Below are 27959 nucleotides of genomic sequence, written 5' to 3'. Positions count from 1 at the left end.
CCCACTCACCGAAAATGCTAATCCCCTCCTGCTGTCTCTTTACCCAGATAAGTGAAGACATAGAAGAATGCCGGCACCAAAGTTACTCAGGCAACTTTTGACTAGGAAACACTTGCCCAAGTACCAAAAGACGAACGAAGCCTAAAGGGCAGACCCACCAAATTGGTTGTACAAATACCTTTAAATGATTTCCTTTAAAGTTCAAAAGAAATTCATACAAAAGGAAAACAAATGCAAATTCAAATTCAATGAATACTATACCTTTTCTTAAAAAATATATATATATAAATTCAAATTCAACTAAAGAGACAAATTGCAATTTCTGTATCATTTTTCACCTGAGAATTATAACACAGCCCATATTGACCAATTTGGTAATGGAAGAGTTCAAAACAATTGATTTGTAAAGGATCACTCCGAGAAGTTCTTTTCTTATCAATGACAGAACCAAATTCATTAATATAATAAAAACGAGGCAGTGCAAGGAAAAAAAAGGGGAGAGATAAACTCTCTTAGCTCTCCCAAAACAGAAAAAATATTACAATATTGCCCACAGAAACTGATTTCTTCCCATCCCTTGTTTAGCCAAACTGCCGGAAAAGGAATTAGCACCTCTTTTCACCAATTGTAGGGTGACCACCATGTCTTGTAACAAGCTTCTAATTCTCCTCTTCTCATAGATGTAGCCCCACCAACCAACATCCTTCTCTTTTTGCAGCCAATTAATAACCAGCTTGGAATCACCTTCAATCACCAACTTGCAGATAAGCAGCCATTATTTCAGCCCTCAAACTCAGAGTCACCCTCCCCAATTGGACCTGAAAAAAGAGCAAGAAATCTTCCTTCCTCATCCCTAAATACTCCTCCTATACCTTAAGGACCCGGATTTCCTTCACTACCTCCATCTAAATTCAGTTTTATGAACCCTCGATTAGGTGGGCACCAAGAAGGCCTAATCACAGCCTTAAAGGAAGAAGAGCAAGCACTTTCAAGCCACTTCCTCATCAGGTCACCAGCAGAAAATTCTTCAAAGAGGCTTCACCCATTGTACCACTCTAATAGTAATAATTTCAATTAATGCACCCTTGGTTCTCTCAATTCCTGAGAAGATTCTTCGATTCCCTTCTTCCCAAATCATCCAACACACAGCTTCCCTTGTGCACCTCCAAAGGGGTTCTCCCTCTCTTATTTGGCCAGCAAAGAAAGGTGGGGGTTCCACTTCTGTCCAAACAAAGAGAAAAACCATTCCCAAATTGAAGAGGATAAGGGGCAGGAGATTAATAAGTGAAATCAAAATCTCACCCTCAGCTTTGCAGGGAGAAGACCAATGTGGCGATAATGACCAATTAGGTCTCTTTTTCTAGAGCAAGTCACAAGTATTAATTCTTTCTAGGTACAATTCCAGTAAAAACCTCCACACATCTTTAACCAGAAAAGATAATCCAAGGCTATCACCCGGCTATATTAAAAACCTAAAGAATGAAACACATGTGAAAGAACCGGAGGAAGATAGAGTCCATACTCGACTATCCCTTTTTGAAGGATCCAAGACCACTCTCTCAAGAATTTGGAGCAAAGATGAAACAATACTTATTTCCAACTCACGGAGACCTCTTCTAAAACCCAAATCCCATACAAGACCAAACCTAGAGTTGGGAGTAATCCAAGAAAGAAAAAATGTGTTCACCCCTATAGTTTGACAAAGCAAATAAAGATGGGAATTGTTCATTTAGGGGTGAATTGCCCAATCAAGCATGTTCCGATAATTTGACACGATTCCCAAGGCTAGGATTATACCAGATAAAAGGAAAATAGGATGAAAGAATGGCATGAATGGATTCCAAAGAGAAGCTCTTGTTGCCCTAGTCTAAACTCTAGAATCCCAACCTTCAACAACAAGTCCATGAATACTAATGATCACCTTTGCCCACGATGTCTCTATCATTTAGCAATCTCCACAACCATTTTCCCAAAAAAGTAATGTTTCTTTCCTGAATATTCCCAATACCTAGGCCACCACACTCCTTACTCCTAATGACCACCTCCCAACTAACCCTATGATCCTTTTTCTCCTCCCACGGTTCCCATACAAAGTCCCCCATCAACTTTTCTAGTCTTTTGTTAACCCCTTGTGGAATCCTAAACACTAATATGAAATAGACTGGAAGATTGGACAAAGTGGATCTAATCAAGGTAATCCTTCCTCCCAAGGATAAATAATTACTTCTCCAAGAAGTCAATTTCTTAGTAAACCTTTCTACCACTGGATTCCAAAAGTTGTTATCTCTTGGATTATCCCCCAAAGGTAAGCCCAAATCACTCAAAGGACACTAAGAAACCGCACAGCCTAAAACTTTTGTTCCTTCTATTATTTCCCTCTCTTCCATATTCAAGCCCACAATGACTCTTTTCAAAATTGATTTTCAATTTGGGCATCTTCTGAAATACTTGTACAACCTGCTTTAAATTCCTAACCCAACTCAATTTGCCTCCTTCACAGAAAATGATTGCATTATCAACAAATTCCAAGTGGGTAATTGATACTTCATCCCTACCTACTCTCCACCCTCTTACCAAACCTCTAGAATCAGCTCTCATATTTAATCTCCCAAGTACATCAACAATTAAAGTAAAAAGGAAAGGTTGTTGATCAAACTGATTGGTCTTAATACTTTAAGATGAATAGCATCATCTTGTTTGGGAATCAAAGCAATGAAGGCTGAATTAAGCCCCGGATTTACCAGACCCCTCTCAAAAAGAATTCTTTCGAGATTTTCTAGCAATCCTGGTAAAAAGCCATTGTAAAACCAATCAGCCTAGATGCTTTAGATCTTTCCAACCAAAGTTTACATTCATCCAATAGGGCATCCCAATCCAACCCATCAAGCCAAAAACTTTCATTCAGCGGCCTTCTAAAGACAGACTTAAGGTGAGCCACAAAGGCATGAGCAATTTCATTTTGTTGGGTAATAATAACTCAGTCCACCTCCAACTTAGAGATAACATTTTTCCTTCTCCTTCCATTTGCCATGGCATGAAAAAATTTTGTATTCCTATCACCCTCTTTGAGCTAATTCATTCTAGACTTCTATCTCCAACTAATTTCTTATTTTAGCAAAAGGTCTTCCAATTGAGCAGTTCTTTCACATGTATTTGGTCAAAGACAACACTACACAGATCAGGAAGGAAACGAACTTTCTATGCAACCTTGAATAGAAATATAGATATCTGATTTCCACATTGAAGCACCTAATCCACTAGGTGAGATCTGCTAATTTCATTGAAATCTCTTGCTGGAGAGGGAATTGCAAGGGATGACTCCAGAATCCTCATTTACTGGGTTGGAGTGTTTGGTGTACATTCTTTGGGGGTAACTAACCCTGGCCACCTATTTCTGATCTGTAACTTTTTTATAGGCATTTTTTATCTGTAACTTGGGGCCTCATATATACCACCATAACTATGTTCTTATCTAGTGTACTTTCATTGTTCACCACTAAACAATATATTCAACTGAACATTAGGCTGAAACATCACCTAACCCCATGGACAATGCTTAAACCCCACGAAAATCCAATATTAATGTGAACTGATCATTCCAGTATTAATATGAACTGATTATAACATAGCTCAGAACAAACTCTCTGGTAGCCCCTTGTTTGGCCAACGCATCAGCTAAGCCATTTGCTGATATTTTCACCCATCTAAAATACATCACCAAATCCCGTTCTTGCCAATTCATTTCTTTAATCTCATTCCTGTGATACCACGTTGCTTTACTGTTGTCTCACAGCTAGCTCACCACCACCTTTGAATCTCCTTCAACCATAATATTCCTCCACTCCATCTGCTTTGCCAATCTTAACCCATGTAAACTTCTAACATTTCTGCTGTAATAGAATTTCCTGTACAAAGGGACCTGAAAATATTGCCAAAATCACTCCTTTCCTACCTCAGAAAACTCCCCCCACCCCAGATGATCCAGGGCTACCCATACTACTCCCATCAAAGTTTATTTTTATGAGATCCTTTTGAGGTGGCTCCCATGATAATTGTCGTTTAGTGTAATTTTCTTGTTGTCAAGTAAAGAAAAAAGAAAACAAAACTTCTTTGATGCAAAGTCATCAACTAATCTGCAAAATTCTATGATGAACAGTAAAACATAGCTCAGCTTTGCATGGCCCTTATTTCACACGATGTTCATGTTGTACTTCTTGAAGCTTGAAAACATGCTAGCATTTCTTTCTTTTCTTTTTTATTTAGTGAAAACATGGTCTGTGTTTGTTCTGTATAGTGCTTTTACATGGCCTTTTTTCTGTCCAGGGGGTCCATGGGTCCAATTTCTGTTGGCCGATATGGACCTAGTCGTACTTCTACGAACCTATTTTGTCTTTTTTCTTCCCACTTTTTCTGAATACTTTTCCTTGTATAAAAGAAATATCATCTGTCCTGTAACAATTTTGTTATCATCAATAATCATGATTTCCCCATAATGGAATAACATCATGCATGATATATGAAACTTTATAGACTACCACTCTATTTCTTAGTTTAACCTCATCATGGTGTATGACCATGTGAATTATCACTGAATGCTAGAACCAAATGATGCACCCTTTTAGTAAAAGATGTAAATAAGAGTGTTGCATTTTGTACAGAAATGCAACATCATACAAGATAAAATCCATCATTTGTCTAAATTCTGTTAATATGTGAACAGGGGAAACAGTCCACATGAAGGAATTTGGTTCTCTACATCCTTTCCATTGGCTATCTAAATCCCTTGATATGCTATAAGCATATAAAGATGCCTTTACATGTACATACACATATACATATCAAACATACAGACAGATTTACAAACCAATAATTCCACTACTTTTTCTACTCTACATCAATCAATATTTCTAACTTAGAAATTCAGAGTACCATGACTGGTTTAAATCAGCAGCTGCCATAATGGCAGAACAGTTCACAAGAATGCCTCTGAAAGAAACAGTTATCACCATTCAAATACATAAGAATACAAGATTATAAGATATAAGTTTTCTAAATATACAAGTGCAAAGTATTAGAATAATACCTCAGATGCTGTATGAGCCAGTGCAAATGCTGCCTCGATCCGGACTCTCCAAAAGGCCTGTGTAGGTGTGGCGGGAAAATATAGACCAATCATATTTTATTTCATAGAAAGAATGTCAAGTAAAGATGAGGACACTTAGATATCTAATAGAAGACCTTTGAGTCACTGAGGAAATTATTTAGAGCATTGACAACTGAAAAGGAAAGCTGTGGTAAGGCTTCCAGTGTTGCAATTGCATGTGCCTGAGCCACAACATCTTTGTCCTTCTCCAGCTGATTGATCTGATGCAAGCATTTCCACATGTTAAAATAACAGTTAGCATATTTTCTTTTTGAAGATAAATAAAGAAAAAAATGTATTGCTAAAAAAAACAAGTACAACATAACTAGGTGACAAGATGCCACCCTCACCAGAATACAAGTGAGACAATACAGAAACCACAAAAAAAAACAAAACTTTCAGGATCAAAACAGACATCAGAACTCCTTTTATGAAGTCAGATAAGTCCAGAAATCAGCACCAAAGTCTTCTTTCTTCAGCCCATGAAACTCTGGCATAAACAGCATCCAACCAATAACTGTCAAACTGATGACAGCCAAGGGAATAAACAGCACCAAAGTCTTTTTTCTTTTCTCCTCAAAAATTCTTCTGCTTCTTTCCTTCCAGATCTCCCAACAAACAGCAAAGGGAATAGAGGTCCATAAAATCTTAGTTTTAACACCACCTTGGATTCTTGGCCAGCAACTAAAAATTTCAGCCGGATCTGACATAGAGCACCCGTCCACCTTGAACAGCGTGAAGAAACAGGACCAGACGGGAGTTGTAGCGCTGCATTGAAGCATTAGGTGAAGAACATCTTCCTTTCTTTTTTTTATCAATAACAATAAGCTTTATTAATTATGTGCAACTTTGTGAAACTTTGTGAAACTTTGTGAAACTTTAATTACAATAGGGGGAGGTAAAATGTCTTAACTCCCTACCAACAGAATAGAAGGGAAGAAAATTAGAACTTAGCACAAAATAAAGATTACCCATCGGCAATTGAGTTAGCATTTCTCTTCACCCAGCTGTACTTCACCTCAATGTCCCTACTCAGCCATTTGAATTTTTCCTTTCATTTCTGTAGCTCCACAAACCACTGTTGTCTCCCTTTAGCCATCTAATCACCACCTCCGAGTCACCTTCAAGGACCAAACGTCTGATGTTCAAATCTCTTGCTCTTTGGATTCCTTCCATAACTGCAAGAATCTCAGCCTAAGAGAGTCACCTTCTCTAATTGGCCTTGAAAACATGGCAGAACATCGTCATTTCCAGCAAAACACAGCAGACACCTACTTGGAAACCGAAAACCTCTGAGCTTTAAGTTGTCCTGAGTTAATATGCAACCTCTAGAAATCAGCCAAGCAAAGGCTTCAGCCCTTGGAAGCGCTGGTTTCCCCCAAACACCCCTAACTGAATCAGCCTCCACCTGATTTCTGATCAGAGCCATATACATTGACTTGACTGTGAACTTTCCTTACACTCTTTCCATAATCTGATATCTGCATCTGAGGGATTGATTTCCAAGGCCTGAAGCTTTGCCAATAGCTCCAAACACTCCTCCACCTCCCAATCAAAAAGAGGTCTTATGAAATTTGGATTCCAAACCACAGCACCATTAATTACTTCAGAGCATTATGAAATAGGCACTTCCTTCCTGACCAGATTGTATAACCTTAACCTTGGGCAGATTTCACAGAATTTCCCAACCCCCGACCAATCATCTCCCAAAAACCTTATACTTGAACAACTCCTCACTTTCCATGTATAAGAAGGAATCATCAAAGAGTTACATCTCATGATCCCTTTCCATACACTAACTCCATACGAGTGTCTCACTTCCTTTGTATCCCACCCAAAGTTCACCACCCCATACTTACAAGCCACCACTCTCCTCCAAAGGGCCTCCCTTTCTCTCCCTAACCTCCAAACCCACTTCCCCAATAAAGCTTTGTTGAAGATTCCTACCCTTCTCACCCCTAACCCCCCATCTTTTTTAGATCTGCACACCACCTCCCATTTAACCAAGTGAAACTTCTTTCTCTCAGCCTTAAAATTCCACAAAAATTCTCCAGCAGATTTGAAAGAACACTTTTTATCAAGGTTATTCTCCCCTCAAAGGATAGGAATTTCCCCTTCCAACCTGCCAATCTTTGACCAATTCTATCTAAAACAGGTTGCCAAGTAGATGCAAAAGCAGCTCTAGCCCCAGTTGGAAATCCAAGATAAGAAAAAAGGAAATTCCCCAATCAGAGACCCCATAGCCCCAGAGCAATCTTCAAAACCAACTGCTGGATATCTCCCACCCCTATCATTACGCTCTTACTTAAATTAATCTTAAGACCAGACAGCAATTGGAAACACTTGAGAATACTTCTTAAAGAATAGGCCTGCTCAACTAACGCACCCATGGATATTAAGGTGTCATCAGCATATTGCAGGTGAGAGATGATCAATTCTTCAATTCCAACCCTGAACCCAGAAATCAGCCCCACTTCCTTCCCTTTATCAATCAACTTGCTCAAAACTTCCACCACCAACACAAACAGCAATGGCGAGAGGGGATCCCCTTGCTTTAAACCCCTTGAAGAACTGAAGAAATCAGTTGAAACCCCATTTACCAAAACTTAAAAAGACATTGATGATATACAAGCAAAGATCCAGCTTCTCCATCTTTCCCCAAAACCCATTGAAGATCCAAATTCTAATCTGATTAGAAAATTCAAATCTTGATGATTCGAATTTGAATCTGATTAGAAAATTCGATATCAAAATTCTATTCGGTATGCGACGGATATTGAAAATCAAGGTTTGAAATCGAATTTGAAATTTGAATTCGATTGAATATTCAAATATTCGATTCAAACTCGAATTCAACCCATTAATTATTTTAGGTGATTAATAAATATATAAAATAAATGTTTTATTTATATAAGTATATAAATATATAAGTTACTTATATAATTTAATTATTATATATAAATTCTATAAAATATTTAAATATTTTATACATTATATATAAGAATTAAAAAATCGGTTGAATTTATCGAATCGAATCAGGTCATATACGAATTTGATATGACTAGTTAAACGGTATGAATAGGATATCTGAATTTGATCAATTATAATATTCGAATTATCCAAATTCAATTTGATTATGTTGAATCACAAATTTGAAATCAGATTTTCGAATAAAATTGACACCCCTAAGCATAGGGTATTTTCGTATGGTCAAGTATATCCATGGGTGACAATAAGCAGGTGTTGAGGTATCAAGCCCTTTAAGTTTCTTACCTATGAAAAAAACTTTGAGGTGACAAGTGGCTGATAGGATGTCAAATTCATAGGAGATTACTAGCTTCTAAAGAAAAACCTAAGCCGTTGGTATGCTTTTTGTTGTAGTGATGAATGATGAAATGAAATGAAAGTTTAGTTTGCTTTTTGTGGTTTACCATATTGGTACAATTCTACCCTTTCGAAGATAGTGAGGAATTATAGATGTGATACAAAATGTTTAGCTTTTTTTTGTGGTGCCAGGTTGGTACAACTCTAATTGATCTAATATTAAACTGATGCCAAAGTTACTAATCCAAAAAAAAAAAACTAATGCCAAAGTTGTACCCCCCCCCCTTTCAGCTAATACTATGCACCTTCATTCTTCTTAATATAAAAGATCGTTATTGAAAAAAAAAAACAAGAGATGAGATCCCCCTTCCTCTTCTTCCTTCACCCCTCCTAGGCATGCACTCACAAGGTGATTTACTTTTAAATTTGCTAATTAGCATATTTGAGAGTCCAAGGGATGTGTCTATTGCAACTTCCCTAGGAAATAATTAACTTTTCAGTCCCCTTCCACCTTCCCCTGTTTATATCCCAAATGTTTTTTTTATAGGAAACGGTAAATTCCATTAATAATAATAGTTAAAGGTTACAATTGTCACCATCCAAGGATGTGTCTATTGCAACTTTCAACCTAACAAGCAAGCCCAAAACAACTCCTGCCTATTTACTCTTTGCTTAGATAAAGCATCAACCATTCCATTTGCAGATCCTCTTGCCCACTTAAACTGCAACCCTATCTCCCTTGAAAAGGCTCAAAATTTCTCTTGGTTGTCTAAAAACCCATGTGTCCAAGATTCTTATTTGCATCCAACTTATTACCAGTTTGGAATCTCCCTCCACTTCTAATTGTTGCATTCCCTATTGCTTTGCCAATCTGAGACCTTGGAGTAAAGCAAAAAATTTTCCCCTTAAGGAGTCCCCCACTCCTACTGGGCCTAAGTAAAGGGCCAATACTCTAACCTTCTCATTTCCGAAAACACCCCCTATTTCTGAGGGGCCTGGGTTGCCTAGAGAGCTACCATCAAAAGTCAGTTTCACTTTGAAGCAAAGCAGTGAGAAAAAGATGAGGAACCAGCTATGGCACTCCACCCCCTAGTGAAATCAGTAAAAGAAAAGTCTTTGAAGAGTTCCAAAGCTTTCAGCCAATGTATAATCTTGACAGCAACGTCATCAACAAGTGCTTCCTTAGATCTTTCTTGTCCTTTGCATATCCTATTATTTCTCTCCTCCCACAACAACCAAATGACAGTTGCTCTTGTTGTTTTCCACATCACACCCTACCTCTCTTCTTTGGTAATTAGAAGAAGCTCTAGAGTCAAAAAGGTTCTGCACACACAAGGGAGGAGTCCACCAACAACCAAAGAGAGAGAAGAACCAATCCCAAATAAAAGAAACACAAGGACATAATATTAATAGGTGAGCCACTGCCTCACCACTCCTCGAGCAAAGGCAACAGACGTGGGGAAAGGCACAAGTTTGGCCTTTTTCTTTGAAGCATGTCTATAGTATTGACCTTTTGAAGAACCACTTCCCAACAGAAACCCCTAACCTTTGGTGGAACAGGAGTACACCACACTTGCTTAGTAGGAAAAGAGGCAGGAACAATATCAAAATGAAGTAAAGCATTGAAAAATGAAGAGCAAGAAAAGAATCCTAAGGAGGACTCTGACCAAACTCTATTATCTAGGCAAGACTGGTCTAGATAGACAAAACTCAAGAGAGAAAACAGCTCACTACAAAGATCACTTATGAGCCCCTCGACCCTCTCCTCAGTCCCAAATCCCAAGAACCATCATTCACACGGAAAGAGGAAATAACCTTAAACTTATTTAAAGAGAGTGCATAACCAAGAACCTATCCTTAAGGGGAATGTTCTCAACCCAAGTATCCCCCTAAAACAAAATTTTGTTACCCGAGCAAGCATAATACGTGATGAAAGGTTGAAAAGCAGGTAGAACTCCAACAAGGGCTTTCTACGGGGAGAACTGAGAAGCCCTTGGGTCAATACCAGCATCCGATCCATTTGTTGTCTATAACCCAACTGTTTCGCTAATCTTAGACCCTAGAGCAACGCCATCAGTTCTGCTTTTAAAGAGTTTCCCATTCCAATAGGCCCTGAATATAGTGCTAATATTCTACTTTGGGAGTTCCCTGAATACACCTCCTATTATTCCTGCCATGCCCCGGGTTTCTAAAAGAGCTCCCATCAAAGTTTAGTTTTACTTTTACCCTATTGCCTTCTGGAGGTTTCCAAACCATCCCTGTCCTGTCCTTTAGAAGATTGTGCCACCTCAGTCCAGTTCTTATTGTTTCATTTACAAAGAAGTTTTGAAAGCTTTCCAAGGTTTTCACCCAATGTGCAGTCTTTATCTTTATGTTGTCTATTACATCCCCCAAAGACCTATTCTTTCCCTTGAAGATTCTTCCATTGCCCTCTCCCCAAAGAACCCAGACTATTGCTACCTTTACTACTCTCCATAAAAATCCTCCCTCTTTTCTTTGGTTGCCTCGAAAAGTTAGAACTGAAGATACCAACCACATCTTGAGGAGGATCCCACTTGCAACCAAAGAGAGAACAGAAATATTCCTAGATACAATGCACAAAAAGGCAAGAGATTAATAGATGGGGTAGAGTTTCACCACTAACCCTGCATAAGAAGCACATACGAGGAGAAAGACAAGAGTTAGGCCTTCTTTTTTGCAGTAAATCACAAGTATTAATTTCCCAAGGAAATTTTCCCAGCAGGAAGCTTGAATATTATGTGGAAATAGGCAAGGTAAGGTTTCTGAAAAAAGGAGGAACAGGTTAAAAGACCATCAGGACAGATTATCCAAATCCTAGTATCCTCAAAGTTTTGATCCAAGACCATTGTCTCTAAAAGACCAAGCAATTGAATAAGAGGGGTATATTGACTTTCCCTTAGACCTTTTCTGAAGCCTAGGTCCCAATTTACCCCTTGGGGGGTAGGTGTTCCCAGTCTTGAGACAATTTCACCTTTAAGGTTTAAGAGGGCATAAAACTCAGGGAACTGTGTTTTAAGTGAAGATTCCCCTAGCCAAAGGTCTTCCCAAAAGTGAACCTTATCATCCCTTACCACATCAAATCAGATGGAATTGAAAAAAGGGTAAGATCATGAATAGCTTTCCAAGAGGAGGCTGAAATTGAAAGGGAGAAATCTTTGCATCCCAGTCATTTCTTTCCAGCCCATGAATGCTCTCAATTAACTTGTGCCAAAGTCTATCTCTTTCAAAGGGAAACCTCCACAATCATTTGCCTAGTAGTGTAGTATTCCTAAGAACAATGTTCCTTATCCCTAGTCCACCTTTCTCTTTAGGTTTGGTAACTTGTTCCCATTTAACTAGGTGATCCTTCTTTCCCTATCCTGGTTCCCACAGGAAATCCCTCATATATTTCTAATTGCCTTGCAATCCTAGTTGGGATACAAAAGGTAGACAAGAAGTAAACAGGAAGATTCACCAATGTTGCTCTAATCAAAGTTATTATGCCTGATGCCTCCCAAAGATATGTAACTCCTTTTCCATAACTTTTTTGCAAATCTTTCCACCACCAGCTTCCAGAAAGGGGAAAACCAAGTTTAGTAAGACTCTAATAGCATCATAAATAAAAGGATAAAAGAATCTATTTCATTAAAAAAAAAACTGAAATTTCTTAAAACTATGGTTTTCTAGGTTCAGTTATGGAATCAAATTTGAAAGGATCAATGGTAAATTGATGATGACAGCTCATAGATGCAACCTACTGATGGCAATCAAAGAAGGTTGAGCACATAAACATGAAAATTCTGGGTTGTAAGAAAACTGGGAGAATTTTGAAAAATACAATAAGGATTGGGATTTTCAGAAATTATTTTTAGGATTAGGCTTTTATCCAACCTAAAGTGGGGTTATAAAGAGAGAAGACTTTCTCAAGAAGAACCTGGTGAAAGAATGAAAATTGAGAATTTAGCTATGAGGACTTCCTGAACAAATTTTTACCTCTAGTGATGCTAAATGCACTCTTGTTATGAAGAACATGTTGACTGCTGGTAGTTTTAATGGCTATTTGCAGAATCAAAGAGACAGGGGAGATAAAACAGGGAATTACAGGGAACTGGAACTACTCACTCACCACTCCAGGGCATTGGAATCACTTGTTGCTTATGCACAATGCCATAAAAATTCAAAAATAAAGCAATTCATCCTTTATCTACATTTTGGTACTCAAAAACATAAATATACTAAGGTGGCCAATCCTACTATAACTAAGAAAAACTGATTACAGAATTGCTACAACCATACTCTGAACTAAAGAAAAGTCAACAATTCCCAAATTACTCATCCAATAATTATGAAAGTTGAAATATAAACTAATTATGACAGCTACCAAAAGAAGTTAAACTAATTATGACTAAACTAATCATAGTCGACCCCCCCCCAAAAAAAAGAAAACAAAAATACCTCTACTGTCTAAAAAGTATGAAATACATAAGTTCAGAAAATCTTATATTCTTACATTATTATCTCTCTCTCTCTCTCTCTTTATTGCTGATTTCCTAATTCGGCATCATTGAAACATAGTTCAGCAATCTCTTTTTCACTTGCAATCTTCAAATAGCCTTTAAGACCCATCTCTAGAAACCAGAAAAGGAAGCCTACCATGTGCTACACCAAGAGGCTTGCAGAGCATTTTTGGGTTCACAACTAGATTGCCACATGGTAAATTCCTTGGTCATTTAGACTTCTTCACTAAACGAGATGAATATAGAAAAAGGTTTTCTTATCGGTCAAGCAGGGAATTTCTCTGCATAATGTTGTTTATTTTATCCATGTGGAGGTATCTTGTGTCAATCCAACAATTCATTAGATAAGGCACCCTCAGGATTGGTTATGTGTTGAATTATGTAGACCATCACCCCCCCCCCTTTTTTGAAAAAGATGGTAACTTTATTAACGAAACAGGAGGTACATAAGAAGATGTACACAGAATGACAGAAATTGCAACTCAAAGGTCAAGTAGGAAGAAAGCTATCACTAAACAAGAAATCTCTGTGAGCACCAGCTTTTGCTAGGCCATCCGCAGCAGAGTTTAGCTCCCTAGGGATCCAACCCAACTGTGCATTTAAGTTAGAGAGGATATCTCTAGTTTCAGCCAAGAAATGAGCTAAAGCCCATGGGCCACTGCCAGGGTCAGCTAGCCACTTGATGGTATTTGCCGAATCTCCTTTTATGAGAATGTTCTGATAGCCCAGATCTCTTGCAATCGTGATTCTAGTTAGTGCTGCCATGGTTTCGGCCTTTGTTGAAGAGACTATCCCAATCGGTCCACTGAAAACCTAATTAATTGTACCAACTCTTCTAAAGATTCCACCAATTCCTGCTGCACCTGGGTTTCCAAACGCACTTCCATCAATGTACATGGTTATCTCCCCTTCCACAACAGAAGAGTGGGGGAGGGGTGATTAAGGACTGATGATTAGATTGGGATTTCGTTCTATTAACCCTCTGATCCTTTTAATGTCTTGGTTTAAAAGTTGTCCATAAAAGAGCATTTACCCAGAACACATGGCAAGGTAATTTATGATTAAATATTTTCCATGAATCTAGGATGAGAATAGGAATACGGGGACTCCTTTTCAGCCTCAAATAACTTGCCAAGTAGAAATTTCCTAGCTTGTTTAGACTTCTTGACTAAACAAACCAACTGTTTGGATTACTACATGGACTAAAATCTGCTAAGCAATTTGGATTCCACAACTTGGAGGTCAAAGGGGACTCTCAGGTGGTCATTTCTTGGACAAGATGCAGTACCCAAATCCCATGGATCTATAGGCACACAATTCAGGAAATTTAAAGTATTACAAGGGAGTTGAATGTTGCTTTTAAATGGGTGAGAAGAACAGCAAATGGGATGGTGGATACTCTAGCTAAACAAGGGGCTGTTAAGCATCAAATGTTTTGGGCAAACTTGTAAAGTTATTGTTTGGGATGGAGAAATCTCCCACCCTGTTGTAATCTTCAAGTTTGTTTTTAATAAAATCTTCTCTTAATGATCAAAAACATATATCAACTCCCTGTACAATCTGGTTATATAAACTTTAGCAGCAGAAATCATGAATTTACTGTAAATTATCGTGCGTACTTCATTGTGCACTTAGGTAAAGCATGGGGAGCTAAATATCAGGAATAGAAACAGCAAAACAATAATGTCATAGATATAAGCTAAGCAGGTAAAACTTAGAAACTCTACACAGCAAAAAACAGTCAGAATCTTGTTCTTAGTTCTTACCCACATCTGAACAGGTTGACTAAAATGGATTTCAGCAAGATATTCCATTTCCGGATCTGCTCTGAGCCATAATAAGGGAGATTCCGCACTGCACAAAGATAACTGTTTTATACTCATGCATAACAGAATACTTAAAGAATATCTAGAATTAGAAAAAGTAACTGGGCCCTGAAAACAAGATGGCAAACCTAGAGCGCATATCCATGGTAGGAGCAGCATCAGCATTATCATCAGAACCATCAGGTTTAGAACCTTTTTTAGGCTTCGGAGTGCGTCTTGCAGCAAGCTTTGAATGACATTGTATTTCCAACAGTTGCCATGTTTCTCCAGCCATTGGCAGGATTGGATGATCATACATTCCATCAAGTTCATGAACTCTGATGCTCATCATTCCAGGCCATCCAACATCACCTTCTCGGGCTTCGGAATCAGGATTACCATTAGGAACCGATGCAACTGAATCTGGAGTTGCTGTGCAACCTCGCAGAACCGCCAACTCAATCATATTTTTCCTTTTGTTATATGACAATCCCATCCTTAAGAACAATGAAGAACAATAGAAGGGAAGAGGAAAGAGAATTCAAACATATGAAATTAGTAACAGTTGCCACGAATTCAAGAAGCATAGGAAGGAGTAAAATGTAGCTAACTGAAATCAACCTCAGTACTGGACATCCACAGGACCCCACCCAACGAGGGAAAAATTCTTTTAAGAAGGGACGTTCAAGATTGCCAACTTTATTGGCAAGATGGCGGAACTGCATCTCACAATATATAATAAATGCAAAGGATGATGTCAGATATAACAATGCATCCATATAAAAGACAAATAACTCTAATTACCAGAAAACTAGTAAGCAATGTGCGACATTTTCAACTCTACAATAGATGTAAAGATAGAAATATATGCATACAAGAATATTAATGCTTGAGAAAATGCATTCCTAAGATCAACTTTAGTGAACCATCAATATCAAAAGACATACAATTTAACATATATGTACACAGACACTGTGTTCAATACAATGAAACTTCTTGATAAATGCAGAAATATACCTTGCGAAGGGCAAGCTTTACATTTAAACGATCACAGTCTCAATTTTAGTGGCTAAGTTTACTTCAGAAATAGCACTTTACCTTCAATAAAGGTTTTCTAATTGGATCAGTTTTTCTTCCCTAATATAAACTACCTTGTTCCTGTCATGCTGGTGGGATTATTTTGTCAATCTGAACTGTTCAGAGTCTGGGACCCTGTGGATTGGCCAAAAATTACAAAATCACCACTAAACAAAGAAAGGAAGAAACTTAATTTCTTCTATGATTTCTCTCCCTTCTTTACCTCTGGAAGTCTGGATCAACCAACTACTAGACCAAACCACCCTATAAGACAATCATCCAGAATAGAAGCTCAGACAAAGAAAAATAGTATTTGTACAGTTTTAATTCCTATGTTGTCATTTTAGTAATGTAAGGCCTGTTTGTTTCTCAAGGGGCATCTCACCCTTTATCTTTAATGAAAGGGTAAATTGAAGAAAGGTGCCCTGTACTTTGGGGTAGTCTCACTTTAGGGCATGAACGTCAAATGTGCCACTTTGGTATCTGAATTTTCAGCAACATACATAAGTCCAACTCCATTAAACTAACATTAAGATGAGAGGTAAAACTATGAAAATACCGATGTACTATTCATCTTCTTCCACCATTGAATTTCAGATGCAAACCAATGGCAGCAAGGTAAGCTCACCCTAGTCTTTTCCAGGGAGATCACCTCACTTTCGGACATTTAATTTGCTGCCGCTGGTTTGTGCCCGAAGTCCAAAGGTAGAAAAAGATGAACGGTGAAAATATCCCATTGGCCATCACTATATTGGGTTGGCTACATGATTTATCCCAAACCTATTGGGTCGGCTACATGATTCCCATTTCGCTAATCCAATCTATTTAAGGCCATATCCACTGTTGTAAGTACAACCTGTTATATACATTCTAAATAAATGACATAAAGAAGAATTAGAGTAAACAAGAGTAATGTTTGTAAAGCAAGATATAAGCACATAAAATTCTATAGCCCCCATAATGGAAAGATGGGCTTCTGTATCATGCATCGTAAGGCAATGGAACATAAAGAAGAAGATTTGAGACACAAATTCTACCAGCTATTGAGAAAAGAAAACAGAAATTCACACAAGCAATAAAACAAATACCTTGGAAAATAACAACCATGTAATAAGAAAAAACATGCATGCAAACAAAGCACAGTACATGACATATAGAAAAAGACTATATATCAAGAAAGAAAAATGTTGAGAATTTAATTTAATAGGATAAAATACCTCCTTTGTACTAAGAGTTCTCAAGGAACGAGTCATATCTTGAGCCCTAAAAATTATTATCTGCAGTATCTGGATAGTGGGAAGAAACCAAACAGAAAGAAGTTAGATGCTAGAATTCCACCAATCCATAAACAACACATACAAACAGGCAGGTCATTTTTACAGAAAAACTCTTGCACTGAAACAAGGTGTTTAAGGATCATGCAAGGTAGCAACTGATGCAGGACAGGTACAATCCAACAATTGTATGTAATGCCTTTTTCTCTTTCTTTTTCTTTTTTTTTTTTTTTGTGGATCTTAGAGATTTATCATATGAAGGTGAGAATGGGCCTAGAATAGGTCAATGCACACTGTCAAAATCTCCTTGGAAAGAAACTTTGACCTTACTTCCCACCTTCACGCAATACGTAAGGTATGATGATATCCATCTCTGGCGCTAAGGCGGAGTTTTGGGAAGATACTTGGTGAGGAAATTCTATCTTTCTCCAAACCTTTCCTAGAAAAATACAAGATTTCCAACCTCAAAAAACAAACTAATGCTGAAATGGTGTCATTGGATGGAAGAGGATTGGTTTGGATTTGAGCTTGAAAAGGGCTTTGAGGAACCTAGAAATGAGTGACATGGTTTCTTTACTTGACACACTTCAAGGGGTGCAATTGCTTCCTACAGCATTTGATGAGAGAGTATTGATACCAAATGTCAATGAGATATTTTCTTGTGAATCCTTTTTTTTAATCCCCTCAACATTCAAATGAGGTAAATCCATTCCCAATTAAAGAACTGTGTTGTGGTCCTATTCCCCAAAGGTGAAGGTTTTTTGTTGGGAAGATGCCAATCAAATCATAAACACCCTTAAGACTCCAAAGGAAGCAGAAAGACTGGTGCCTCTCACCCCATTTGTGCCTTCTCTGCTAGAGAAGTGAGGAAAACACCAACCATCTCCTTTTTGCATCGTACCTTTGCCACTCAAGTGTGGAAACATTTTTTTCTTTAGCTGGATGTGGTTGGGTGGCTCCAACTGAAGGCTTGGACTTGTTTGACTCTTATACCAAAAAAAGGACTTGTTAACTCAAGTAGGATGAGATGTACTATCCAGAGATTAAACTCAACCTTGATAAGCGGTCTTGTAAATCCAGGAGCATCAGGTGTTGGGGGAGTTATTAGGGACTACAATGGCAATATTTTACTGAGTTATTCTGGCACAATTGGTTTTCATAACTCTCTAGGGCTGAACTGCATGCTCTGATTCGGGCATTAAAATTGATAATCTTTAAGGGTATGAAGGGTGGAGGTAGGGGGAGATTGTCAAATCATAATCAATTGGGTGAGAACTCAGGATATGATCCCCGGAAATTTCAGACTGATAGTGAGACTAGCACAATCTCTAGCTGCCAATTTGAATAGCTCATTCAATTGGGTACTTATTCTTTAGGTCGGACCAAGGTTCAACATTTCGATACATATTGTATCGGTGGCCTCCCGATACGCCTCTACAGGGGGTGTTTCGGGGTGTGACCTAATTCAGGGGGTAGACAGGCCTTAAACCGACCCCTCTGAATCAGTTTGAAAAAATAAATAAACTAAAAAACTAAAAGCAAGCAAAGATACAGGCTGATACGCCAGTTGGGGCATATCAACCTGTATCGACATTTCGAACATTGGTTCAGACAGGAGTGGAAAGAGAACAACTAGGATAGGGTTGCTCTGGGCCAGATTTTAATCTATAATTGCTTTCTTTTTCCTGCTAGTTTGGGCTCTTTCATGATAGGGGCTAGCTAGCTTTGTACCATTGACCTGCTGCCCCCCTTGGTGAAAGTTTGATATTTCAATATTAATTAAAATTTTTAGTTATTCATCAAAAAAATTACTCCAAGTTTGAAGCTAGCTGCAAAACAAGGAGACTTACTTGATGACCCAGGAATGTATAGACAGCTAATGGAAAGCTGAACTATCTAACTTTTTTTTTTGGATCAGCCTGAACTATCTAACTATTACTAAGCCCGAGATCTCTCATGCAGTAAGTGCAACCAGCCAGCTCACAGATTCCCCAAAGACACTACATTTAGAAGTTGTTTACCATATATTGAGGTACCTAAAAGGGTCACCCAGGTATGGGCTGTTTTATAGAGAAAGTGCTTCAGGGTTTAAATATGCTGATTGGGTTGGTTCACCATTCAACTACAAGGTATTGTACCTTTTGAAGAGAAAATCTGGTTACCTTCAAAAAATAAGAAACAAAGTGTAGTTGCATGGTAATAGAGTGCAATGGCACACCCAACTGCTGAAGCTGAGTACCGTGCCAAGGCCCATGCCACTTATGAGCTGATGCGGTTGAAGATCTTTCTAGAAGAATTTGAAACATCACTCCCCATGGATCTACATTGAGCATTCACATTGTTTCAAATCCAGTTGAGAGGACTAGACATATTAAACTGCCATCTTCTTTGGAAATTTTTTGAGTAAGACAATTGCTACACCACATTTAAGTCGGGAAATCAACTTTGTGACTTGTTTTACAAATGCATTGAGTAGAATTCTGGTTACTTGATTCGTAATAAGCTAGGACTATATGACATATACTAACCAACTTGAGGGGGAGTGTTAAATTCTTCTATTAATGGTTTATAATAGGGGCAGGTCCATCTAGGAAAAGTTACAAAGCAGTAGCAAAGATGTAACCTTTCTTATCTCTAAGTTGTGGTCTAGCAGCTGCCACCCATAAATAAAGCTAGAGGTCAGTAGGAAACAGATTTCTGAATTCTTTTTGATAAGTAACAGATCATTAAAATTTATTGAAAATCATAAAGATATGCATCGTTACAAGCATCCCACAGGAAGGTGTGAGATGCAGCCTCACTGTTAGAACAGAGCTAGAACAGAACTACAATTGCACCCAATACAACTGATCCCTAATCACCCCTTGCTTAGCTAATGAATCAGCCAAAGCATTAGCCTCTCTCCCCACCCACTGTATAACTTAGTTTCATCTGCTGCGTTAACCATTGAAACTTCTTCATTTCATTTCTATAACACCAAATCACCGAGTCCAGATCTCTCAACCAACCTACCACCACCTTGGAGTCCCCTTCAATTACCAGGTTCTCCAAGTTTAAGTCTTTTGCAATCTGAAACACCTTGTAACACTGTAAACAATTCATCCTTTAAAGAGTCTCCAATCCCCACCGGTCCACACCGGCCTTGGTCTGATCTTCTGCACTGAACTAGATGCCACTGAAAACCAATTCCACCATATATCATCAAAGGAGAACTGTCTAAAAAATCCAGAGTTGTTTGCTTCTCTCATTATCTTGAACGATTCTCGCGTTTCATTCTTCCCATAGGGTCCAAATCACTGCTGCTCTAGTACACCTCCACATTATTCTTCCCCTTCTTTTTGGCCAAGCAAAGGTATCATGGTCAAACAGATTTCTGAATCTTATGATCTCTTCTATTCCTCTCCTATTCTTCTTGTCTCTATTTTCTCCCTCTTTTCTTCTCAGTTTTCTGCTTGTGTCAGAATAAAGTTTACAAACAATAGCTGAGTTCTTCAAAAGAAAAATAAACAAAGTTATTGCCATACAAGAACATTATAGACATTTTCACCTAAAGAAGTAGAAGGAAAAAGAACAACAACAAAAAAGAGTACTTTTAAAAAGCAACAGAATTGCAAAACAATACCCTTCACCCATCAAAAGAGTAATAATCATAAGAATAGAAACACCAACATGCCAAAATGATCTGTTTCTGGTACTCACTTTACGGAAAGACTCAGGCCCCATCTGCTTTTCCAACATTTGAAGGATTGCCACCTATGAACAGAGACAAGAAACAGACAAAAATTAATTATTAAAGCAATCACCATAGCAGTACAAAGTTAACATGTCTTCGTTTTTGTTAACTTACAGATTTCCATGACCGAATTTTTCCATATAAACCCATGCATTGAGTTCCATACAAGAATGTTGAAGAAGCAGAGGAGCTCAAAGCAGTTGCACCACTAACATCTGCCTTGCAAACGGCACAATTTGCCTGCATATAACAAAAATTGGAGGAAAGAAGTATAAATTTGCAGAAGACAACTCTAAAAATTGAGGTAGGAGTCACTGCTTGGTGTAATGGTAAAATCTCAGGCTAACAAGCATGAGAACATGGGTTTAAGTTTGAAAACAGCAGCTTTGTGCAAAAATGCAAAAGGTTAGTTCTGTATCTAATCCACCCCTCCTAAGACTCCAGATAGCTGGGGCCAACATGCAGTAATGGCCGTTTTAATTCTAATAACTGAGCCCTGTAAAAATTCATTTCTTCAAGGAGTAAAAGGAGAGAGGAATGATTTAGCAAGACTATGAATTATAGTAATTTCAGATGAAAACAGGGTAAATAATGCAATTCCGTAACTTAGACAATAAAATGAAGTTCCAGTCTAAATTATATGGCACATAATAATAGTCAGAAGCAAAATGAAAGAAATATCTTATGTGCTTTCCCTTACTGAAGGGAAATAGGCAGGAAGAAGGGGGGGGAGGGGGGATTTGTCATCCTCATTGACTCCATACCCATTCCCTTGAGCTTCTCAAACAGTTTCCATTATCCATAAGAATTAAGCAATTTCACACCCTTATTTGGAGTTGGCAGTTACAGAGTGTATCAAGCAACATAGGCACAACTTGCTGCAAACCAAAGATAATATAAGGCTCAAATCTGTGGAACATGTGAAATACTAAAACAAAAGGCATCAAACCTTGTATCTACGATAGCGAGCCTCATTATTTCCAAGAAAACGCTTAATAAATGAATCAGTAAGAAAACCAGCAAGGCCATCCAACAACCATTCTGGGGGGAAAAAAAGTCAACCACATAAGGTAAATAACCTTTCTTCAATTTTAAATATAAATTCACAACCGTAACAAAATCTAAAATATAGTAATATACCATGCAATGCAAATGGAAAAGTGGGCATTTCTACCAGCTTACCATCATTCGGTGCCTCAGCAGTGATGTACACCCCAAACCACTGTCTTGCAAGTGCATAAGCAAGTTTTATCCTTGTATCTATAGTCTGTTTCAACAGGTTGCAAACTAATGTTACAAAACAAAACTTTCATCCAGATAGGGAAAATTTATCTTTTTTTTCAAAAAGAAATGCAACAGAAAACCTCTAGTTATAGGGTAAATTTGCACTGACATGCAAAACTTGGAAAACAAAACATTCAATGTAATTTCCCTTGTAACCATTAATAGATAAACCAGGAACACGAACAAGATTCTTTGAGGGGGGGGGGGGGAGCAGAGGTAACTTGCTGTTGAGATAAAATCATTTTGAGTGTAGGTTTTTCTTATATTTTTGTAGTTTTTTTGGAAGCAAACTGGTTTTGTAAAAAAACTGCTACAACCTGGATACAAGAAATTACACAGTCAATATGTTGGAAAAAGACATACAATGTGTATGACAAAAGAGAAAAAACAAGGATGGTGAGAACTGGTAACAAGAATCGTAATGGTGGACTATGATGGTGATGAACAACAGTGATAAAAGTAAGAAGCAGTGACAAGAATTGCAATGGTGGACTCTGAAATATGGACATCAAGTGAATCATTTAGGTTTTCTTCTCTAGAGAACCTACTGTAACTCCACCAAACAAACTTTGGTGTTATACATTGGCAAAGAAGACTGCCAGTTTTTTTTGGGTAAAAGTTATGCCAGTTATTGTTTTGGGGAGTTGTAGGACAGGAAAGAGGATGATGATTTCAAAGAAAACTCCTAGAGAGTAGAATATTGACTAAACCTTCAGTGGCCAGAGAGAAGCAAACAAAAGACTGAGAAGGATAACACAAAAAGTAGCAAAGGTAGAGGTCAAAGAGAAAGAGTAAGATGCTAAGGGGCATTATATAGTTGAGTCCGTTCTTTTCATTCCTATTAAAGAGTTCCATTGGGTTAGTGCCTTTTGGCATCAAAATTTCTTAGGCCATCTCATGTAAGATTTTATTTCAGATTTAAAGCAAACACTAATATAACTAGATTGAATTACTTGCAACCCCCCCCCCCACAAAAAAAAAAAAAAGTTACAATATAAAATGGTATAGAAGATGTTGAATGCAGAAAAGATAATCTATTTAAACCAATTATTAACACAGTGCTTTACCTTCAAAAAAAATTATTAACCACCATGACCACTAAAATAATTAAGCATTTCTCTTTTTATCATTATATTAAAGCATTTTAACATTTCCATTCTCCAACATTATATATGTTTACAATGTGAGTTCAATGTCTTGGTTCTATTCACAAGGCCAGAAACAACAGTAATAAAATTATCAAAAATGTTGGCTGAAGAAAATTGGCAAACCTGATCGATAACCTTCTCATCAAACAGAACTTGAGAACTAAAGACGCTCATGGAGGCTCCCAAACTCAACGAGGATACTGCTATTTCAGGTGCAATAAAGACTTGCTTATATGACCCAAAAGGAAAAGATGCTGAAAGGTAGTCCTCGTAATGACTGTAAATTGGGGAAAAAAGACGAAGCTTTTTAAGACATCCAAAGATATAAACATAGCTTTGATATAAAATAAAACCGCTTTGTAAGTCAACAAGTACCCAAAGGCATAGAAAATTAAAGGGTTATATGAATGGGAAGGCAAACCTGAATGCACTGTGGAAAAACCCAACTGTATTCCGAAGCTTTGGAAGGTTAAGAGGCATGCACATGTGTGATAGAATACCACTATGGCAGTCAGGAAGAATATCAAATGCTGCTACTGCCAGGGATATCCACCCAGCAGCAACTGGAACACTCAATCTGTAAACATAAGTTTTGCGGGGAGGATCATCCTTGCTCAAGACCTGCAAGAGAGGAACAATAGTTGATTACAAATATGGATGATTTATCTGTGCAAACAATTCTATAGGAGTATGTACTTTGCATCACCCAATTGCATAGGTTCCAAATATGAGATGTAAGATGGTAAATCTCAGACAGTGCAGGTCAAAAGATACAATAATTAATTACTGTACCCTATAACATTATTAGTAGAATGATCCAAAGAAAATCAGTTGAAATTTAATACTGAGGGTATTTCTTCAGGTAAAGTGTCAACTTGAGAGTGAAGTTGCCTTAAAGAGCCTTGAGATGTTTCTATGTCCTCGCCACATATCCAATATGAGAATAAGCAGTTACATTTTCTTTTGAGATGATTCCTTCAGTACTTCTTCAATATTTTTGAACTTACGAATAAGAAATTGAAAGATATTTTTTTTCTGTTCGGAGAGAAAAAAGAACCTTCAAAGTCATGTTTTGTCCATTTCAGTGATCGCAAGATTTTTTTTTTCTTTTTTCCCTTTTTCTTAAGGGGTAAAGCACAAATTCTTTAACCGGTAATAGTCAAAGTTTTATTGGTAGTTGGTTATGGTAAAAGAATTGTAAGCATACAAATATAGTGTACACCTAGCACCCCTAATATGGAACTAGGCCGGTAATCAACAACTAGCTTCAGAAATTAATAACATCTCCTGTTACCAATCAAAAAATAAAAATAAAAATAAAATCTTAGTTACACCCTAACCCCTTTACGGAGAATACTTCCCCAATAAGACTATTTCTTTGCAATCCTTGTCGAACCATTGCATCAGCTGTGCCATTAACCGATATTGGAACCCATATAACTTTCACATCCATCATTTCTGTCAGCCTTCTCACTTCTTTGATATCAAATATGCCAATCTTGTCAAGAAACTTAACTTTTATTATTAATCCAACCCACCACCACAGGAGTGTCCTATCACTATCTTTCTATTGTTGAAAGCATTCTCCAATTTCAGTCTTTGTAGCAATGTTAAACATATCTGCCCTTGTTGTTGTATTTTTTTTTTTTTGATGGGAAAAAAATCAACAAGGGCAGATATTGTTTAATGGTAATAATTAACATATCTGCCCTTGTTGAATCCCCTATGCCAATTGGCAATGAGAATAATGGTAATAATTTGCCCCAAGTAACTTTTGAAAGCTCTATTCCTGATTCTCATGGGTTGCCCATGCTACACCTATCAAAATTTAACTTTATAATGTTAGAGGATGGAGGAAACCAGCCTATATTAATGGTGTTCCTTAGCATCAAGGAAGCTGCAATGATCTACCATCCTCTAAAGATGTCATCCATTGCATATGGCTCAAAGCAATCCAATTTTTTTCACCAAATGGACCACTTTAATTGCTATGCCTTCAATCAAGCCTCCAAGATTTGTCATACCTCTGCAGTTTGACTTATCCATCATACCTCTACAATTTGGCATATAATAAAATTTCTCTTGTATTAAAAAAAAAAGAAAATAAAAGAAAAAGAATCCTGGGCTGAGAAGCATGAGAATGCCAGAAGTCTGAGAGAGGCCGCTTTGTGCAAAAAACATACCAACAATGAAAAAGAAGAAAAATGAAAAAGATGACAAAGTCTGATAAGAGCCACTTTGTACCAAAAAACGCAGGTTGGGACAAATTCTGGATGAGCTTGTTCAAAAAAGAAAGAAAGAAAGAAGAAATTCTTATAACCAGATTGAATCACATTGTCAAAATAAATTTAAAAAAAAAATTGTTTTCTGCAACAAATAGAAGGTATTGTACTCCTAAAGAAATGAATGGGATGGAATGGATGGGAGGAGAAGACATGAAGGGGACCACTGAACAAATTGTTGGTTGTGAGATTGGCCTTGCAGCTTGCTCTAAGGTTGGGATTTCGCCTCATTTGACTATATTGAGCTCCTTGCATTTTTCTTCTTTTCTTCTTGTATCTCTTTATCAGTTTTCCTGACTTCAAATCACTTTTCAATGAAGTGTTTATCACAATCAGGGAAAAAACAGTTTGATGGATCCTATTTTATTGACTGTTCAAGTAAGGATCAAGTATAAAAGCATAGGGACACACTTGTGCTTTTATATTCTACAAGATAATTATCTCTTGAAAGATAAATATCAGACTTCAATATCTAATCTCTTAGTTATTCTGCCAGCAACCAGATCAATTACTGGACAGTAATTCTAGAGGTAGCAAATGGAACCCTTTAGAAGAAAAGGGAATTCAAATAATAAACATTTACAGGCAAAACAAAAACTCCCTACTGCTCTCACCTGATAAAGTAAGTTTCCATTGCTGACAGCAACGAGATTGTTGGCAACAGTAAATTCCATATCATAGCTGGATGATGAAAGTAGTTACTAATACAAATCTCAAGAGAAAACATGCAATCAAATGATCGAAACAACTGGCCTATAAATGAATATGGTCAAATTGCTCTTACCAGCAACGCTGAGAATTGTCGTCCATACAAGGGAACCAGCAATGTGCACGCCTCAACTGATTATTGGTATGGAGCATATTATTCCTAAAATGAATTCCCGTTTCTGCTTTCTCCACCCAATAATCAATGCGAATCAATTTCAAATTCTGCACCCAATACCAACCTACATGAGAAACCACAGAAGTATAAACTTCATAACAACAACCAACAAAAGAAAACAATATCAGCTCTTGCACTGCATCACAACTTTAGCATTTGAGAACCTGCTTGAGCTCGCCAGATGTTTGCAAGTTGTTCCCGCCATTTGGTTGCTCCTGCTGATCACTTGTTGGGTTTACTGGTTTACTACACAGAATTAGCAGGTTTGGAGCCATTTCTCTGTCGAGCGACGAAATGTAAGTCGCACAAGCAGCATCAGCGGCAGCACTAGCCGATGAAACCGAGCACCACCTTCTCTCATCTTCCACTGCCTGATAGTGTGGAAACAATTCGAACTCGGCTGGTTCCCCATCCACCAGAATATTCTCAATGTTCAAGTCATCGGCGTGCAGTCCAACAATTCCACTCTCCGGAACAGAAACTTTCAATTCCGTATACCTAAAAACAGTGTTGAACGTCTACTATCACATAACAGAAAACGCAAAATTACATAGAAAAATGCACACAATGAAAGCGATAACTAAATTTCGTGCGATTTTCGAGACTATACTAATGAAGAAACTGCCATTGCTAACTAGCCTGTACACACACACACACAGATAGGCAAGATGGCTTCGGGTTACCCGTATATCCGGCAATTTTCCATGTCGATAGAGAGGCAGAGCTTCTGATGTCGAACGACTGCCCCTGAATTCTCTGCCTTTTGGTCTTCATTCTTCGGCTTGCGAGGCTTCGCCATTTTTACCCTGGCTGGCACCCACAGACCTCGCGGGCCGAGTTGGCATGAAAAGACTCGGCAGCTCAGGGCGCGAGCTGATGCTGCTGAGCCTTATTTATAGAGGATGATTTCTGCCTTCAGCCTTCTCTCAAGGGCGTGGCCAGTCTCCTTGGGGGGAAGGAGACCTCCCTTTTCTGTAATCTTGGTTGTTCGTACGCCCTAGAGTTGTCTCCCTGATCTAAGTCGTCTATAGTATGAGCTCCGATGTCATTGTGTCTTAACCAACGGTTTGGATTTGTTTCATAACTTCACCACCGTATCACAGGAACTGTGAATCATTTGGCATCCAATGGACACTTCTACCCCCATTTTTGGAAACCTTTGCCCGGTCAGCAATTCACACAAACCCGCAATAAGCTGATGCTTTATACTGTAAACGGATATGGGTAGATCTATACCTTTGATACGTTTAGTCGGATCTTGTCCGTCGGGTACATATCCTGTTCGAATCAATTTCAGATTGCAGTCTAACAAAAAATAATTTTTTTATATTAGTAAATAAATAATGTTAAAATATTTTTTAACATTATTAGTAAAATAAATATATTAGTATGAAATACATTAGTAAAATAAATAAATAATGTTAAAATATATATTTATTATTATTAATCTAACAAAAAATATTTTTTTATATAGGCTTAGGGCCTGTTC

The 27959-nt window shown here is 37.8% G+C and overlaps 1 protein-coding gene across 2 annotated transcripts in view; it reads right to left on the bottom strand.

The window, feature by feature from the left end:
* The window catches only part of TAF2 (TBP-associated factor 2), a 61498-nt gene extending 34029 nt beyond the window's left edge, over positions 1-27469 (bottom strand). The window contains exons 1-16 of one of the 2 annotated variants that reach the window (XM_088983415.1): positions 27154-27469; positions 26635-26968; positions 26372-26517; positions 26202-26268; positions 23727-23926; positions 23429-23582; positions 22056-22140; positions 21823-21914; positions 20988-21113; positions 20840-20893; positions 17084-17152; positions 15411-15508; positions 14939-15286; positions 14751-14838; positions 5239-5364; positions 5084-5140 (exon numbers count right to left, since the gene is read on the bottom strand). In XM_088983415.1, coding sequence (XP_088839541.1) covers positions 5084-5140; positions 5239-5364; positions 14751-14838; positions 14939-15286; positions 15411-15508; positions 17084-17152; positions 20840-20893; positions 20988-21113; positions 21823-21914; positions 22056-22140; positions 23429-23582; positions 23727-23926; positions 26202-26268; positions 26372-26517; positions 26635-26968; positions 27154-27269 — 2160 coding nt within the window. In that variant the 5' untranslated portion in view covers positions 27270-27469. Of the gene's footprint in view, positions 1-5083; positions 5141-5238; positions 5365-14750; positions 14839-14938; positions 15287-15410; positions 15509-17083; positions 17153-20839; positions 20894-20987; positions 21114-21822; positions 21915-22055; positions 22141-23428; positions 23583-23726; positions 23927-26201; positions 26269-26371; positions 26535-26634; positions 26969-27153 lie in introns of both variants that reach the window. The other variant, XM_088983416.1, reaches the window with a different exon arrangement.
* Between the last annotated feature and the right edge of the window lie 490 nt (positions 27470-27959).

Source organism: Nelumbo lutea, chromosome 4 (assembly GCF_056320005.1).
Source record: "Nelumbo lutea isolate HS-2025 chromosome 4, American lotus-T2T, whole genome shotgun sequence".
NCBI classification, from domain to species: Eukaryota; Viridiplantae; Streptophyta; class Magnoliopsida; order Proteales; family Nelumbonaceae; genus Nelumbo; species Nelumbo lutea.
Note: the sequence above shows the minus strand (reverse complement) of the source record. Positions and strands in the feature narration are given on the sequence as shown.